This window comes from Cavia porcellus, unplaced genomic scaffold, assembly GCF_034190915.1.
Source record: "Cavia porcellus strain 051 isolate PalLab524CR breed Dunkin Hartley unplaced genomic scaffold, mCavPor4.1 scaffold_6, whole genome shotgun sequence".
In the NCBI taxonomy this organism is placed as follows: Eukaryota; Metazoa; Chordata; class Mammalia; order Rodentia; family Caviidae; genus Cavia; species Cavia porcellus.
Genome location: NW_026947489.1, coordinates 104,031,371 through 104,051,023, shown reverse-complemented (window position 1 = coordinate 104,051,023; position 19,653 = coordinate 104,031,371). Strand labels below are relative to the sequence as shown.

At 35.4% G+C, this 19,653-nt stretch overlaps 1 protein-coding gene across 7 annotated transcripts in view; it reads right to left on the bottom strand.

The window, feature by feature from the left end:
- The window catches only part of Sbf2 (SET binding factor 2), a 497,072-nt gene that overhangs the window by 79,656 nt on the left and 397,763 nt on the right, over nt 1–19,653 (bottom strand). For all 7 annotated transcript variants that reach the window (XM_013148062.3, XM_013148064.3, XM_013148063.3 and 4 more), the window contains 5 exons: nt 10,859–11,031; nt 9,848–9,921; nt 8,080–8,272; nt 3,610–3,737; nt 2,063–2,238 (listed from right to left, as the gene is read on the bottom strand). In XM_013148062.3, coding sequence (XP_013003516.2) covers nt 2,063–2,238; nt 3,610–3,737; nt 8,080–8,272; nt 9,848–9,921; nt 10,859–11,031 — 744 coding nt within the window. The remainder of the gene's footprint in view (nt 1–2,062; nt 2,239–3,609; nt 3,738–8,079; nt 8,273–9,847; nt 9,922–10,858; nt 11,032–19,653) is intronic.

Here is a 19,653-nt window from a genome sequence, read left to right as displayed (position 1 = left end):
TTAAGTGTATGTATGTGGAGTCTTGCCTCAAATTAGCTGTAAATTTTTTTCTTTTTTTGTGGTACTAGGAATTGAACTCAAGACCTTCTGCTTGCCAGGTAGGCACTGTGCCACATCCCTGGCCCCTAAATTTTCTAATGTATAGAAAAAGAATACTCCCCCTTCTAAGACAAAATAAAAACCCCCCAAAACACAAAAAAATCCCAGAAACAGGAGGTTTTTTTCTTGTTTGTTTGTTTTGAGAACCAGTTTGAATTAATGGGAAACTGGGACGTAAATTACTTGGACTCAAAAATACTTTATTCAGATAGTTTTCCTCACTGATAGAAAATCTAGGGACATAGTGTTTTTGTCCAGAGAATTAGACAAAGAAGCTAGTTTTTTTATTAATCTGATAGAAGTGACGATTTTAAATAAAAACTTCCTGACTATTTTCTTTTCTAACACAAAGAATTCTTTCTGTGTTTTCTTACTGTTCTGTGGAAAGTGGTACGGATTCTTTTATTGCCAGGCCATCTTTAGTAATCTGCAGCACAAGCCTGAAGGGCACAGAGTATATTTTAGAACTGCTAGGAATTCTAAAATACAGATATTTCCTAAGTTTAAACTACTGTAAATCATTTCAGGGATAATTTAAACTCAATGTAGTTTTGAAAAATGTTCCCAGGTAGAACTCTAATCGTTCTTTTCACACACTCAAGGTAATTCTTAAAATTTTTAAATCTCTCTCTCTCTCTTTCATACACACACACACACACACACAGCTGATACACAACTTGCTTGGTACTGATATGTTTTCCTGAAAATAATATAAATTCATGCATTTATGATAGTTTCTACACCTAAAACACTATATTAAATTTTATATCTTGTATTGAGGCTAGAACAACAAATATCACAGGCTCCTCTGAGATGCTTTCCTCACTGTCATTAATCCCAAGAACACTGTTCATGCTTTGGTATATCATAGCTTGATATTCAAGGCCCCTTCATTTCCAAGTAATACATGTGCTAGTTGTGCAACTGGCAAATGAGATACTGTCTGGAACCTCAAATCTTCTATAATCCCCAATCTACTCCACTTTCAGGCACAAAGTTAGCAAAACTATTTCTGATAATATAATTTGTATAGGCAGATCCCCACATTCTAGGTGATTAAAGGTGAATGAACTGAAATGGTAGTCTTTTTATTTAATCATTGATGGAAAAAATGTAAAAGAACCGTTATTTTGTAGTAGCTGAAATTTAAGAGTTTCAACATAAATCCCTAGAAGCTAACATCAGAATACAGACTCATATGACAATTAAATGAAATGCCTGATCATGGACCAGGAAAAAAAAAAGTAACTGTAATCATCAATAAAATATGAATGGACTCTGGGTTAGATGAAACTTTTATATCAGTCCAATTTCCTAGTTTTTATATTACTGTACTATAGTTACATAATGTTTTGCTTTTAGAAAATGTGTATTGATGTTTAAAGATAAAGGAGCTAAATGACTAAGGGGCTAAATCTAAATGACTCAGAAATTATAATCATATATAAGAAAGAGAGAGAGAGACAAAGAATGATAAAAATAATGACCAAATTAATAACCACTGATTAACATGAGTAATGTACATATAGGAATTATTTGACTAGGATAAATTTTCTATACATTTAGAATTATTCAAAATAAAAAGACAGAAAAAATAAGAAAATAAAGACTCCTATTCAGGCACACAGCAAAATTGTCCACTTGGTCTGGATATTAATAAAAGCTGAGGGGATTGATGAAAGGCAATTAGAGGTCCCAGCTAGAAAGAGATTAATAAGGAAAATAGAGAAAGTAGTTTAAAAACATGTATAATCAGGGATGGACCTAATCAAATCTTCTTAGGGCTTTCAGATTTTGAAACTTATTACATACATTAATGCCACTGTTCTTATGGTATTGGGCCAATGGTCTCAACAGAATGACAAACAAAAGGAACAATCATTTATACCTTGACACAAAGGCAAATTTCTCTGACAACCAAACATGGAAGGGTTGAAATTAAGAGACTGGTTTTTATTCTTACCGAAAAGAAGTGTTTTTTTCCTTTTGTTTGGGTAGAATTATTTGTGGGGCAGTTTGTCCTGCAGCAAAAGCAAAGGTGCTGAAAATGGACTGAGGATAACGGAACTTCATTAGCTGCTTCTTAAAGATCTCTACTGCTTCAGGACTGACTTCTTCATCAAATGCTACTTTAATCAACTAGAAACAAAAGAGATTAATTACATCAGAAGCATTAAGAGTTTCCAGATAACTCTCCCACAAATTATTAAAAACAAAAAACCCAGGGAAAATTACAATCTAAAAGGAAAGATTTTGAAGAATGTAGGGACTTTGTATAACATGCAATACAATCTTAAAAAGTTTTAAAAGTGAAAAAGTGAGGCTCAAAAAGGTTTACTTGCCATAGATGGTTGTTGGCAAGAAACAATCACAGTGTGTTGAGCTTCTTTTCTGTGATGACTATTTTTGCTATGATAGGATAGAGAATTAATTTGTAGTAGCTGATGTGGCAAGCATGCTCTTTCCATTTCTCAATTGTTGGCCGTAGATCAGAAATTGGGACTAATAAGGTCACTTCTTAGCCAGAGACACAACAATTCTAGGAAAAAAAAACCTATCAGGTGGACTATAATCCTAACCAATAGACACAGAAAATATTTAAATGTGGGGTTCTTTGGCATCTAGATTAATGAAGAAAGTCTGGAGTCTAAAGAGCACTAACCTCACATTTCATAAAATTAGCACACGAATACTAAGGAAGGCTCCTTGAGTAGAAAGAATGGGACAAGAATTGGAATTCTTGGAACTCTGAGAAGTTAGAGACAAGAAAAGCAACATATTATAGACTGTGAACTAAGAATAGGATGCTTCTTTTAGAGTCTGGTTGGCATCAGTAACTTTACGAGTTGTGATAAGTTCAGTGATCCCTGAAAAAAACTCTCAATTTATCAAGGGCTATTCAATTAGTACTAAAGGACATTAGTTCTCGATGTACTTCTTTTCTACAGAAAAGCCATAAGTATTTGTTTCTGAAGCAGATGTGAAAAGAGATGCTTTTTATCTAAAAGGTTTTATTACACAGGAACTGAAGTTTAATTTGGCAGAGAGTGAGAGCCACTATGTGTCTGAGTTTCTAAGTATTGATAGACAATCCACTGGTACTCTGAGTTGGCTAAGGAGTTCATGAAGTGAACTTAAATCCAAAACTATTTATGAGTTTACTCAGTTGAAGATTACCCTCCTAGATACTCTGATACTCATTTTCTAACTTCTGACTTCATGACCACAGAAAATAATCACAAAATCATTAGATTTGTGGAAAACTTTTTAATAGTAGGAGAGAGCTTTCCTTTCTCAATGAGTTGATCATATCTGAAATCCAACAAATACTCTGAAATTCAAAACTTCAGTGCTCAAAAGTTTGGATTTTGCAGTGATTTGGATTTTACATTTTTGAATTACAGATGCACAATTGGTTAAGTCTGTGGAAATATTCTAAAATTTGAAAAACGTCTAATCTGAAATACTTCTCGTTTTAAGCATTATAGATAAATGATCCTCAAGCTATACCTGAAAAGATGCTGATGTAATCTGCAATCCTTCTTGCATGTTCTGCTGTAGCTGGTTTTGCATTGTGATCTTCTTCTCTTTGGTGATGGAGGCAACAGGGAAGCTCCGCACAACTGTCTGTTCACCAACTGTAGGAAAACAGGACTCAGTCAGCACTAGCACTTTATAACTCACATCTAGAGTCTCTGATAAAGTAGTACATCTGCAGAGAGAAAATGCCTTGATTCCAGAATCTCCCTCATTAATTTAACTGCATGGCAATTGAATCCTAAGATAGAATTCTTTCCCAGAATCAAAGAAAAAATATCTACTACCTGCAGTTATGAAGATAAGCCTAGAAAAAAGTAGCACACACACACAACCTTTCTTGTTCCTCATAGGCACATAGTAAATACAATAATGTGTGATTAGCTCCTAGGCTTTAGAGAACAGCGTATTCAAGAAATTAAGTATTTCAGAAAAGGAGACAATCTCTATGTGCTAGATGAATAAAGAATGATTCACTTAAGGCCTTCTAGTAAACCAGAGAGGTTAAAATTTATCTTATGTATTTATTCATTTATTATCATCAGAACTCCTCATTTGCTGGATATGTCTATCCTTAAACTGACTAATTTTCCTATATAAAGCTTATATTCAGAGGTGAAGCAGTCAGGATTGTAGAAGATTTAAATTCTAGGATGCTTATATAACATGTGTAGGACCATCAGATTTCTATGTATTGAAGGACAGATTTTAAATTAAAAATTTAAAAAGAAAAAGATTTTTCTATGACAAAAATACCTTTTCTAAAATATGAAGCTAACTCAAACTGTGAAACGAAAAAATAAGAGAATAATGAGAATTCATACTAAGCCTGGCTTTGTTTTCTTTAAAAGAAATAAATTATAACAATTTAAAATGACCACACAATCATCTCATGTTTATATGTCCCAAATGTGTATTTCTTGTCATAACAAAAGTCTATGACAAAAAAGTATGTAACCCTAATTTGAAAATCTGAAATTCAAGTTGGTGTTCTAAAGGTTTTGGATTTTGGATCATTGTGGATTTGGAGTTTTAGATTAAAAGATGTGTTACAGATTAAAAACTGGTGGTCAACTTAACACCAGTGGAATTAAATCACCATGGTGCTGAGCGTAGATGTTTCATCTGAGCCAAGTTGCCAGAATAAATAGAGATGAGGAGAAGGAGAAGGAAGGCTCTGAGGTGTTTGAGGCATTGTGGGTTCTTCTACATGTTGTCGTTTGGGCCGCTGGTTCTCCTGGAGAAGCTCTGGTCTTCACATCAAGGATTGCTTCCTGGCTCTGGAGGGGAAGATGTGTGCCGCTTAATCTCCAAGATGAACTCCTCACGCTGGCTTCCTGACATGTACTCGATGGTACTTATCATCAGAAGAGCTCAGGACATCATGTCACTGAGGATGGCTGTAGTGCTTTTCAGGACAGCCCTGGTCTTTGTTTTGAGTGTGACTTCTTGCCTCTAGCGCAGAACCCTCAACGTACTAGCACAGCTCCTTCACCACATTGGCATAGACTTTCTAGCTTCCACCGCTAACCTTTTGGCTTTCCCAGCACAGATCCATAAAAGAGAGTGGCGTGAGTCCTTCTGGTAGGCTCTAGACCTCCAGGTGGACTTGAACACTGTCATGAGCTCTGGGTCTTCATCTGGACTCATGTAGGACATTGCTGTGGGATGTAGGCCCTTGGTTGAATATTCTATGTCTTTGGTGTTGTGGGTAGGTTTCCTGAAGTTTCCATGTCCTGATTTTAATTGTTCTCCTTACAACCCCTGATGCTTAAATAATAAAGCATATGCAAATCTTCCAAAATGCAAAAATTCCAAAATCTGAAACACTTTTGGTTATAAACATTTTGGATAAGGGAAACACAATCTGCATTTAATTTCTTTTAAAATTTGCTTTTAAATACAAATGTAATTTATGTACAGCAATACACCAAGTAGGCTGAAAAATTTTACTCCATTTTTCATTTTTCAAAAATGAGCACAACTATTCCTATGAATTTATTTTTAATGAATTTTAAGTTTTTGCTTACTCTATGGTAAGCAATTTTTTACAACCAATATACTAAAACCATCTTAAATTTATCCAATTTAATAATAATATAACTGTTAAGATTTAAGGACAAAGGGAAAGTTTCAGATAAGTGAATGAACGTATCTCATAATATTGCTGGATAAATCAAATAATACATGTTATTATATTGGTTGAATTGTATCCTTCCAAATTCATATGTCAACACATTAACCCCGAAGTTCTTTGGAAAGAAGTGATCAAGGTAAGATTTTAAAATTCGTAAATTTTTTATATCTGAATTCTATTGTCTAACAAAATAAATATAGCATGTACTTATCAAATACTATTGAATTAATAATTTTAGAGGAAGAGGAACTTTAATGATCATTAGTTGAATAGTTCTCAATCCTCAGGATTCACTGAATCACTTATGAGCCTCAAGAAACATACAAAGGCGAAGCCAATTTGCTCTTCCTGTGAGTCAGCACAAGGCATGCAGGATCTGGAAGGAGAAACAAGCCAATTTGCTCTTCCTGTGAGTCAGGAGAAGACATGCTAGGCATGGAAGGTGTAACAAGAAGTAGATTCACCCTTTCTGTGAGCCAGCTGGTGTGAGGGGTGGGAGACACTAACATCTCCCTGCTTAAGCAACCAGCTGATTCGGAGGACAGCCTGAGTTGACAGCAACTGAGGGACCAAAACAACTTAATGCTTGTATTGTTTGATTGACTTTGTAGGCAGAAGGCCAGTAATCTGAACTTCTATTAACAGGATAACAAAATGCAATCTAGCAAATATGGGGGATTTTCTTCTGTCTTGTTTTTGAAATTCAACACTGCTCTTACTGGTTTGTTTTGTTATATTTTACTGCTTTCTTTTATTCAATGGTCTGTTTTATTTATTTTGTTCTGTTTTGTTTTATTTTATTATGTCTGATGGTATGAGCAGCAATTTTGAAGATAACATGAGGCAGTATGGTAGCCATTGTTGATTTTCTATTATCCTGTTTTGAAATCCTCTGTCACTTTCACTGTTTTGATTGGTTTTATTCTCTTTAAAATATTCTTTTGTTTTGATAGGTTTTATTCTGTTTTGTTTTGTTTGATTGTATTATGCCTGATGGTACGGGCAACTATTTTGAAGAAAACAACAGACAACATGGTAGCCATTATTGATTTCCTATTATCTTGAAGTTCTGTATCACTGTCATTATTCTGTTTTGATTAGCTTTATTCTGTTTTATTCTTTTTAAAATTAAAAGAAAAAGAAATATCAGATGCCCTGGGCTCCCTATTCTTCCTGCTTAATATTCTAATTCAATTGTTTGAGGGCTGGGCTTAGAAATTAGCATTTTTAAAAAGTTTCCCAGATAATTCAAATATGCAGCTAAGGCTGAGAACCACTGAATTATCACCAATAAAAGCCCATTTTTCTAATTTTATAAAGAGGAAAATGAACTGTAGAGAAATTATGCGACTTGTGCTGTCATGACACTAGCAATCTAAATAGGAACTTTTTTTGACTTTGAGTTCAATGGTTTTGCCCCAGATTTTATGTATTTTTCCAACTAACAAAATATTTTATAGAGAGATTAATTTAAAGAAGATAATGCAGATTACTTCTGGACACAGCATGCTGTTCTTTCCTAATATAGAAGGCTATATAGAGTAGTAGACAACAAAAACGGAAGTTATAAATTTATTGAAAGACAAGTTGTCTGCTAAGAAGGAAGCAGGATTAGCTAAAATGGGGTAAGAGGTTAACTAGTTTATTAGTGCTGTATAATCGTGTGATACTTAGCCTATCCTTTCAGAAAATCATGTGTCTGTAAGACTTTAGCTTTATAGTTAACCGTAGGACTCAGAAAGCTGGGGTAAATCAAGAGATTATGGAGCTAGATACTGTGATATTACCTAATGCAATTATGATTGTTTCAGTCAATAAAGCCTTGATTGGGGCTGGGGATTTAGCTCAGCGGCATAAGCGCCTGCCCTGCAAGCAGGCAGTCGTGAGTTCGACCCCTGGTACCGATAAAAACGAAAAAGACAAAAAAACAAAAAACAAACAAACCAAAAAATAAAGCCTTGATTATTGATTAGAATACAGCTTTTGTTTTTCAAATAAAAATCTATGACATTGGGGCTGGGGATTTAGCTCAGTGGCATAAGTACCTGCCTTGCAAGCAGGCGGTCGTGAGATGGATCCCTGGTACCAATAAAAAAGAAAAAGACAAAAAAAAAAAAAAAAAAAGAAAAAAAAGAAAAAAAAAATCTATGACATAAATTGTCACTAGTAAAGGTATCTTCTATTCTCCCAAATACTTGTATGGCCAAAGCTTATTCTGGACTTGAAATCACTTGCAATCACTGCATAGACTGAACAAAAACTTCATGTGCTACACAGATGTTCATGTTCATGCTATATTATCCTACCTAGCTGGTCATGAGGTGTCCCTCTGAAGAGAATTCTGTATGTGGTGAGGAACAAAGCTCCTTCTGCTGGAAGGAGCTGAGGGCCTCCAAGACCTCCAGTGGCTTCTTCTCTGCCATCAGGATCTAGCAGCACTCGAAGACCTTCACATATAATTTCTTCTCCTGGCAGTAGAGCAGGTCTCAGAATCTTGGGCTAACAAAAGAGAAAGTATCTTAAAGACAACCCTTGTAGGGTTTCAAACACTTAGACCAAAGTTATATTTTCATTTATTCCTAAAAACCATAAACTAGACTTCCTAGGTAGGCAAGTGACAAAACAAATTTGGGAAGAGGAACAAATGAAGTTTCCAAATTTGAAAAGTTTTTTGCAGCATTGTTTGTTAACAGTAAAATTATTGTTAAAAAAAACCAAAAAAAACCAGTGAGAAATATGCAAATGTTTGAAATTTCTATTCAGTACATTATTTTCCAACCTTTACAAAAATGTCATAAATCTGTAGTATTAACATACATAGATTCCCAGAATATACTACAAAGTTATAAAGAAAATTACAAACTGGTATGTACACTATGATCCTATTTTTGGAAAAATAAAAAAGCAGTATGAATATGACCAAATTGTTAACGGGGGTATTGTGGATAGTGAGGACTAGAAGGGGGGCTTTTTACTTTGTTCAATGTGTATTTCTTTTATGTTAGAATTTTATACAAAGATCATTATTACATTTGTAAAGCTGAAAAAAATGGACGAGTTTCAAAATGATCTTTCTTGACCAGGTAATAAACATTTATACTTTATACATCTTGAAGTTATGATTAAGTATCCCTTATATGAAGAATCATATCATACCTTCCTTGGAAGAGGTTAGGTCAAGGAAAAAAATACATTTTTCCCAAAGATCTAATATATTGTTTATTAACAATAAAAACCATATAAATCAGCACTATTCTTTTTGCTGTTTCTAGGAAGCTTCTGAATTTTCCTTTGAATTTATTTATTTTTTCTTTTTTACCAGGAATCAAACTCAGGAGCTTGCACCTGCCAAAGGCAGGTGCTTATACCACTGAGCTATATCCCTAGCCCTTGAACTTGTTCTTAATAGCTTTTTTTCATAGCTAAGAGGGTTTTGAACCCTAGTCCATGTATTAGCAGCAAAATAACCATTTGAGAGGCATGTTAAAAAGATTTCTAAGGGCTGATAATGTGACTCAGTGGTACAATACATGCCTTAGAATATATAAGGCCCTGGGTTGGATTACCAGCACCAGAAGTAGGAGAGTGAGGAGAAGAAAAATATAGATTTCTAAGCCAGGCCCCAGGGTATTCTGATTCAGGAGCCTGAGGCAGGGTTCAGGACTCTGAATTTTTTAATAGAGTCCCCAGCTACTTTTATGTATGGGCCAGATTCAAGAATCTAGTGTATTTATAGTAATTGTCTTACTTTTGTTTTGGAAAGTAGCCATAACATAAAATCTTGGGTTGGCCTTGTAAGTTACAATTATTCATAATTTATGCCCTGCCTATAAAAGTAAACTCATCACGAGATTGTTGGTGCTCTTTTGTTGAATCCAAGAAAGTATACTGCTCACATTTCAGTTTCCTTTTTATAAGTTTCTATACAACAAACTCTCTTAGAAGTTTAATGTACTATTAAATTGCATTTGTAAAAGATTAGGAAAAGGTACTTTCTAGAGTATAATAGAACTACCATTGCTATGTTTGAGAAGAGATGCTATACCCTGAAAGCATGTAGTCTAAAACAATTACCTTCTGTATAGGTGGAAGTCTTCTACTCTCACGATGCACTGCCTCTAGAGTCTCAATGTGCATAGCTACAATTCCTAGGATGGGTGAGAGTATCCAAAATAAAAGATTATAAAACAAATTCCAGATATTATAGAATTAAAAGCTAATCTAAATTTGGCTGTTCTTAAAAAACTTAAAATATAACCATATAACCCAGAAATTTCACTCCTACCTATATACAACAAAGAACTGAAAACAAGTACTCAGATATTTATATGTGAATATTCAGAGTAACATTATTAACAATACCCAAAAGGTGGAAACAGCACAAGGGTCCATCAACACATAAATGGATAAACAACTTAAATTCTGATACAAGGATGAATCTTGACAACATTATGTTAAATGAAATAAATCAAACATAAAAGTTGAAATATTTATGATTCTACTTATATACCTACAACAGGCAAATTCATAGAGATAGAAAGTAGATTATATGTCTCTAGGGGCTTGGGAGTAATGAAACAGGAGTTATTACCTAATGGTTACAGAATATCTATTTAGGGTAATGAAAAAGTTTAGGAAATAGTGGTGATGCTTGTACAATATTGTGAATATAATTAATGCCACTGAATTGTATACTTAAAAATGGTTAAAACAGCTAGGTGTGGTGGCGAATGCTGGTAATTTCAGATAACTAGAGGTTAAATCAGGAGAACTGTAAATTCAAGGCCATCCTGCGCAAATTAGTGAGATCCTATCTCAAAAACAATACAAAACACCAAAAAAGACTGGGGAGGTAGCTCCATGGTAGCATGTCCCTGGGTTCAATCCCCAGATGGCTAATTTTGTGTTATATATGGTATGTTACCACAATTTAAAAATATTTAAAATAACAAATCAGAAAATAAATAGCATGACTAAACTACATGGCAATTACCATGGCATGGTAATACAGGTATTACAGGTCTTATGCTGGGAAACTCAATTTTTATTAATATTCTGATTCTCTAATATTTACAAAGTGATTACCTGGTATCATACAATGAAGGCTCTTGATGTGATCTTGAGTAACACTACTTTCTGTACAAACCTTGTCAATAAATCGGGTAATGAACCTCACAACAGAATTGGCAATGTCATTATTCTCTGAATCTTCAAACCCACTCTCTGTATCATAGCTCTCAGCTACACTTCCTGCGATACTAAGAAAGTCAAAGAAAGGAATTACAGTCAGCATTCAAATGGAACCAATGACTACTGTATCATAACAGAACTGAAATTTGCTTAAACAGATGTACACTTAAGTAGGTGGGACATATTTAACTACAAGACTCTTTTATAAATAACAGTGATGAAACATATTCTATGTTTGTAAACTACTGTCAGATCCTTTAAAGAAGACCTCTGTCATTCTCACAAAAGTACTCAGCAACTGCAGAAAATAAAAAGGACTCTTACTTAGTATCTACTACCTGAACCTTCAAAAATAATTTATCTCTCCAAGGAATTACTGCACAGATCAGACAAAGTGAATGTCTATCTCTGGCAACTGAAGAACATTAACTGTGGTAGGAAGAGTAAGATAAATTTTTTTAGTGACTTGCATATTCTTCTATATGGAAGGGCCAAACTACCCTATGATACTTTTTCTTGCCACTATGTCTCTCTGAATCACAACCCTTTGGGCCACAATGATTCCATAATTTTTCCGTAGGTGATAAAATTATGCAAGAGAGAAAAATACATTTGAAATGAGGCATATGTGAAAGCTTAATCTCTACTTGTGTTTCTTTTTTTTTTTTTAAGGTACCAGGATCAAACTCATGACCTCATGCTTGCCAAGCAGGAGCTTATGTCCCTGAGTTACTTGTGCTTCTTATTTCAGCTCCCACTATTCAACAAATTGGTTGCTTACAACAGCAAAGAATCATTTGTCTGTTCTAACCTACTCCTCTTTCTTCCATAGCCAATCATTTACCTCAGTGAGTACTAACATATAATTAAGCAGAGTATATGGCTATCGCATCCTAAGCCATTAAAGAACTTAGATGCCTTAGTCACTTACTACACAGACTTTAGGAGAGGATGATAATCTATACTGACAACTTTAAATGAAACAAAAATATGGTTATTTACAGTTATAATGGTGATTAGCCTGATTAGCAGTGGGAGACAAAGATGATAACAGATTAAGAAAGTTCTTAAAAATTAAGTAGATGAGTCCAGAATTGACAAAACAGTCTTGTGGGACTAAGGGTAGTAAAAGAATGTGAAAGCATCATTTTTGGAAGATTCTTTTGGCAGTCAGAAGATAACTACAGAAAGAAAGGAGCCAAAAAAAAAAAAAAGCCATTAAGAGATGATTGTAATACTTATGGCTTTAACTAATAAGAGTTTAAGCAATGTTGGTCACATAAAATAACTAAAAGATGAAAAAGAAACCATGCAGGAAGAAAGAAGAGCTTTATAAAGATGAAAGAAGTTATTTTGTATATGTGCAAATGGCTGACTCCAAGTTATCTAGCATGGAAGACTAGAAGCTCTGAGCTGTTCTTGAAAAAAATACAAGTCTAAAACAGGAGGATTAAAAGGTTCAGGCCAATGATTTAGCCCTAAGCTAAATGAGCTTTCTGATAAAAAGTATGATGACCTTTGGCAGAGGACAGAGAAAAGGAGCGCTTAAAAGAGTCTGAAAAGAATTCATAAGAGCTAGAAGATTATCAGAATGTTATAGAATTCACCAATAAAAACCCAAAAGAGAGACCCAGCTTTCTGAACCCTAGAGGTGGCACCAGAGGTTCCACTGGCCTGCTTGGAGCATGCCTAGCGACCTTATTTCAATCTGGGGAGCTGAGGCTGCGTGAATTCCAGGAGCCAAGGACGCATGAGGTGATTTCCAACACACCTGGGAGAAGCTTTGGAACACTGCTCAAAACTCAGAAATACAGAAAAATGACAAGACAAAAAAAGAAAATGCAATCTCAAACCTCTAGCCAACCCCAACAGAATCTAGAAGCCATGTACATAGAAGAAAATATAAGCCATACACATGAAATGCCTGAAATGATATAAACTGAAATAAAGAAACAACTCTGGGAAGCTATAAAAGAACTCAAATCAGAAATAATGTCCCATGTAAAAGAAGAAACAATAAAGGTAATTAAAGAGCTGCTGAACAATCTAAAGAAGACACAGATAAAAAATTAGAGGAACAATGCAAAAAGATGGAAACCCTGATTGAACAATATAAGAAACAAACAGAATGCATAAAGCAGATTCAAAGAGATATAGAGGAAATAAAAATTCCATTGAAAGGTGGCAAAACTACCTCAAAGAAAGTAAAGATAGAATTTCAGACCTCAAAGACATGACTGAAGCTAGTGCACAGGAAAGGAAAGATCTTTGACAAAAAACAAGGAATCAGGAAATAATTCAGCAGTTGCAAGACGATGCAAAGAAAAACAACATAAGATTGACAGAGATAAATGAAAAAGAAGGGGACAACTTAAATGATATCAAGAGGCTATTTACAGAAGTAATAGTTGAAAATTACCCAAACCTGAGAATAGAAACTGACATATGGATCAGTGAAGCATATGGAACTCAAATTCACCACAACCAAAATAAAACTGTACTCAGACACATAATAATCACCATCCCAGAAATCCAACATAAGAATAGAATATTAAAAGTTGTCAGAGAGAAAAGACAGATCACCTATAAAGGAAAACCTATCAGAATTACAGCAGATTTCTCAACACAAACAATGAAGTCAAGAAAAGCATGGAATGAAGTATTTCAGATCCTAAAGGAAAATGACTTTCAACCCACACTGATGTACCCTAAAAAACTGTCCTTCAAAATGATGGAGAAATAATACTTACATGATAAAGAACAGCTGAAGAACTTCATGATCACCAAACCAACCCTGCAAAGAATACTGAAAGACATTCTAGATACACATAGGAAAAAAAATCACTAAGCAAGGCAGACAATTAAATAGTGTGGAAAGGTAAAGATGAAACAGCAGAAAAGTAACATGTCAAAAACAAACCAATATATAACAGTTATAAACATTAATGTAAATGGCCTAAATTCACCAATTAAAAGAAACAGACTGGCATAATGGATTAAGAAATAATATCCAACCATATGCTGTCTACAAGAAATAAATCTAACCCAAAAAGAAACTCAGAGACCAAAAGTCAAACAATGGAAAATAATGTTCATGCAAAGGAACCCCCCAAAAAGTAGGGGTAGCTATTCTCTTTGCAGACAATGTGAACTTCAAACCAAGAATGGTCTGAAAAGAGAAAGTAGGTAACTACATACTAGTTAGGGGAAAACTTCAAGAGGAAGAGATAACAATCTTAAACATATATGCACCCAATTTGGGAGCACCCAACTATACAAAGCAAGTATTAAGAGAAACAAAAAATCATATAAACGATTATAAGAGGAGACCTTAACACGCCATTGACACAAAGGGACAGATCAACCAGACAGAAAATCAGCAAAGAAATAACAGAACTGAATCACACCTGTGAACAAAAGGACTTGATAGATGTATAGTGTTCTACCAACAACATCAGAATGTATATTCTTCTCAGCAGTACATGGGACATTCTCTAAAATAGACGATATAATAGCCCACAGAACATACTTAAGTAAATGCAAAATTATCCCATGCATGTTATCAGATCATAGCGCCATAAAACTATAAATTAATGACACAAGGAACTGCAAAAACCCCACAAACACATGGAAATTGAAAAATACACTCCTGAGAAATCAGTGGGCCACAGAGGAAATTCAAGAATAAATTAAATGATATCTACAAGCAAATGAAGGCACAAATACAACTTACTGGAATCTGGAGGACACAATGAAAGCAATCCTCAGAGGCAAGTTTATTGCAGTGAAATCCCACATTAGAAAAAGAGAACGAACACAAACAACCTGATGCTACAACTCAAACATCTAGAAAAAGAAGAGTAAGTCAAGCCCAAAGTCAAAAGAAGGGAGGAAATTATAATGATCAGAGCAGAAATCAATACAACAGAAACTAAGAAAACAATAAACAGAATCAATGAATCAAACAGTTGATTCTTTGAAAGAATAAATAAAATTGGTAAGCCTCTAGTCAACCTTATTAAAAAGGGAAAGAAAAAAACTCAAATTCATGCAATAAAGAATGAAAAGGGTGAGATCAGTACAGACCCTGTGGAAATACAGAAGATCATCAATACCTATTTCGAAAGCCTCTACTCTTATAGGTTTGATAACACACAAGAAATGGACAGATTCCTAGAAACATATTAAGTACCAAAGCTGGGTCAAGAAGATGTAAAAATGCTGAATAACCCAATTTTAATTAATGAAATGGAGAATGTAATTAAGTCCTTACCAACAAAGAAGAGCGCAGGCCCAGACCGATTCACTGAGGAATTCTTCAAGGAATTCAAAGAAGACTTAATGTGAACACTCCTCAAACTTCAGTGAAATTGAAAGGGAAGCAATTCTTTCTACATCATTCCTTGAAGCAAATATTACTCGTAATACCAAAACCTGAGAAAGACTCAACTAAAAAAGAGAACTACGGGCCAATCTTCCTAATGAACATAGATGCAAAAATTCTCAATAAAATTTTGGAAAACAGGATGCAGAAAATCATCAATAAGATTATACACCATGACTAAGTGGGATTCATCCCAGGAAGTCAGGGATGGTTCAACATACGTAAATCAATACATGTCATCCACCATATTAATAAAGCCAAAAATAAGAATCACATGATCATTTCTATAGACGCAGAAAAAGCTTTTGATAAGGTTCAACATTCATTCATGATAAGAACGATACAGAGAATTGGATGGTCTTTTTTGTAATTTTTTTTTTGTCTTTTTCCTTTTTATCGAACTCACGACTGCCTGCTTGCAAGGCAGGTGCTTATGCCACTGAGCTAAATCCCCAGCCCAGGAATAGATGGTCTTGACTTCAATATGATAAAGGTCATCTATAACAAATCAACAGCCAGCATCACGTTAAATGGCCAAAAACTGAATGCCTTTACCTTAAAATCAGGCACAAGACAAGGATGTTCATTATCACTGCTCCTATGCAACACAGTACTGGAAATACTAGCTATGGCAATTAGACAAGAGAGAAAAGTAAAAGGAGTAAGATAGGAAAAGAGGAAGTTAACTTATCATTATTTTCAGATGATATGATATTCTACATAGAAAACCCCCAAAACTTCATTGAAAGACTCCTAGATATAATAAATAAATTCAGTAATGTAGCTGGATACAAAGCCAACACTCAAAAATCAATAGCATTCCTATATACTAACAACAAAATCACTGAGAGAGAAATAAAAAAAGCCACACCCTTTACAATAGCGTCAAACAAAATGAAATACTTAGGGAATCAATCTAACAAAAGAAGTAAAAGATCTATTTAGGGAAATTGTAATACCCTGAAAAAAGAAATTGAAGAGGACCTCAGAAAAAGGAAGGACATCCTTTGTTCATAGGTAGGAAGAATGAATATTGTGAAAATGGCCATTCTCCCAAAATTGTTATACAGATTCAGTGCAATCTCAATCAAAATACCACTAGATACCTCAGAGAGCTAGAAAAATCACTCCTAAAATTCATGTGGAAACAGAAGAGATGCAGAATAGCAAAGGCAATTCTAAACAGCAAAGGCAAGGCAAGAGGCATCACAATCCCTGACTTGAAATTGTACTACAAAGCTACTGTAATAAAAACATGGTACTGGAATAAAAACAGACATGAAGATCAATGGAATAGGTTAGAAGATACACCTACAACTACAAACACAACCACCTTATCTTTGTTAAAGGCGCCAAACATGTTCACTGGAAAACCATAGTCTCTTTAATAAATGGTGCTGGGATTCAGTGGAAAGATGGAGGATAGATAAATATCAGAATACAGAGGTTCCCTGAGACAGACAACTCAGATGCTGGAATAAAACATTGTGGGGAGGTCCAGACAGAGGAAGATGGATCCTCTGGACCCAGGAAGAAACTAAAGGGATAAGAACTTGTCAAACATGCAGTCCTAGGGCTACCACTGGAGCAGCTAAGATTAGTAGCCATGATCCCCTCACACAGTCAGTGCCTGAACTCGTGTGGCCATGACTCGCCAAACCGCCCAAACTCCTGCTGCTGCAACTTGCTGGAATCGTGGTTGTGCTGAAGTCAGAGGTCAGTGAGCCCAACGAAGAATGGAGCTGGCAAGGGACCTGCATTATCCGTGGTGAGAGCTGGGAATAAGACCCTTGCATGGGAAAGGGGCAACCAACTGGACAACATGTTGGAATCAGGCAGGACAGGCAGAAACAAGGAACAGCAGTGACTTCAGTAGTTGTTCCCTTCCCAGACCAGACTGGTGGGATATGCTTGGCCTGAGTTACGCCACTGGCCAGGACCCAATAGGCTGCCCCAAACCAATTCCTTATGCTTGACGCACACCACACAGTGAAGGCCCCTGCAGGTTGACTGACCTGGAGGGGAGGGGCCAGCATACACTGCCCCTGCTTGCATCTCAGTGACCAATACCAAACTGGAGAGGTCAGAAAACTCTAGCCAGTGTGTTTCAGAAGAACCATAACCAACAAGGAAAGGAGCTGGGACCTCCTCTATATACCTGTTTGGAAGAAACCAAAAACATGACAAGAGAAAGAAACAAGAAAAAGTCCACAGCCACCAGCCCTGAGAATACTGATCCAGGAGAGGTAAATACAAAAAGAGACTGAGGGCAGCAAACATGCAATATCAGACTCAGCGTCAGTGGACATAAAGAGATATCTTTAGGACCTCATAGACGAGCTCAAAAGTGAAATATTTAATCAAGTAAAGCAAGATATAAGTAGATTAATAAAAGAAATGCTAAACACCTCTCAAGGAGACACAGATGGAAGAATGGAGGAACACAAAAAAGGAAAGAAACGTCCGATATAGAATATAAAAAAAACCTAGAATATATCACGGAGGTTCAAAGAGATTGTCAGGAAATAAAAAACTCTATTCAAAGCCAGCAAAACTGCTTGAAAGAATCTAAGAATAGATCAAAACTTGAAGACAGGTTTGTAATGTGTGATCCTGAAAGGAAAAAATCTCTTACAAATAACAAGGAAACAGGCAATAACAATACAAAGGCTAGAAGATGACAAGAGGATCTATATCTTAGGAATAAAGAATGTGAATGAAGAAGCAGGAGTAAAAACAAAGGAAATGCAAAGGCTATTCACAGAAATAATTAGGGAAAACTTCCCAAGCATAGGAAAATGAAATCATATTCATATGTATGAGGCATACAGAACTCCAGCCACCTACAACCAAAACAGAGCTACACTCAGACATATAATAATCAAGATCCCAGAAATTCAATAGAAGAACAGAATATTAAAAGCCATCAGAGAAAAGAAACAGATCACCTATAAAGGAAAACCCATCAAAATCACTTCTTGACACAGACAATCAAATCAAGAAGAGGTTGGAGAGAAGTATTCCAAGTCCTGAAAGAAAATAACCTCCAGCCCAGATTGTTGTACCTGAAAAACTGTCTCTAGAAATTAATGGAGAAACAAGATCCTTCCAAGACAAAGAGGAACTGGGGGAATTCACAACCACCAATCCAACCCTACAGAGAATACTGAAGGACATTCTGGAGAGGGAAAAAAGTACTAGGATTTCAGAAACAGTGGCAGAGAGGCCTCAATGAATGGAGCAGAAAGTGGAATGAAGGAGAAAAGCAGACAACTAATAGCAGAAAAATAGCACAACAGAAATGAAGCAGAGAAGGTTGGCTATAATCTCTAATATAGATGGCCTTGATACACTAAAAGAAAAAGAAAAAAAGAAACACTAGCAGAGTAGATCAGGAGGCATGGTCCACCAAGATGCTCTATATAGGAAATATAATTAACCTGAAAAAGGGTTTATAGGCTGAAAATCAAATATGAGAAAATAATGCTCTATGTGACTGGGAGCCAGACAGTAATAGGGGCAACTCGACCAGCACCTGCAGATAGGTTGGAAAGACAGATTCTGTAGGTAAAGGAATACAACTTGAGATCAAGTCCAGGAGGGAGAAGGTTCAGAACCACTTAGGTAAATAGCAGTTTCCCCCTCAATCTGAAAACTGAGGGAGTTGGTGGGACCCAAAAATGCACAGTGTGCCCTGTGGGAGTGAAAGGGGAGGAATAGTCTAAAAAAGGAAGGCAGAGGATATTGTTAATAGTGTATTAGGACTTAAAACCCACATTACTCACACCACTCTGTTTAGACAGATTATATTTTGCCACAGTTTGTCTACTTGCACTAGATCTGAGGGCACAGCTATCCCAAAAATAGCAGGATACAGTACAGTAATCATCCTTCATTCCCTATTGACTTAATCTGAAGCCCTTAGTCTGAAGCCCTTAATCTGAACAGTATAATTTATACTGTTATACCATGACTGATCTTAGTTGAATCTGGTTTGTTAGATTGCTGTTTGGTATCAATGGATTTTATTCAAAACTGTTATGATTGATAGTATCAAGTCTGAGAGTATAGGCAACTACAACTGAAAATGACAAGATTCACTTCGATACCCATTCTGGTTTGATTATTACCTGCTTTTGAAGTTTTATGCTATCTACAATGTTTTGTTTTTATTAATATTATTATGTACTGCTATATTCAATCATACTATGCCGATGATATAGAAAATTCTATTGAGGATAACAAGAGACAATACAGTAACCACTGTAAAACACCTTGAACTGTGGTTTTATATGACTTTTTTGTT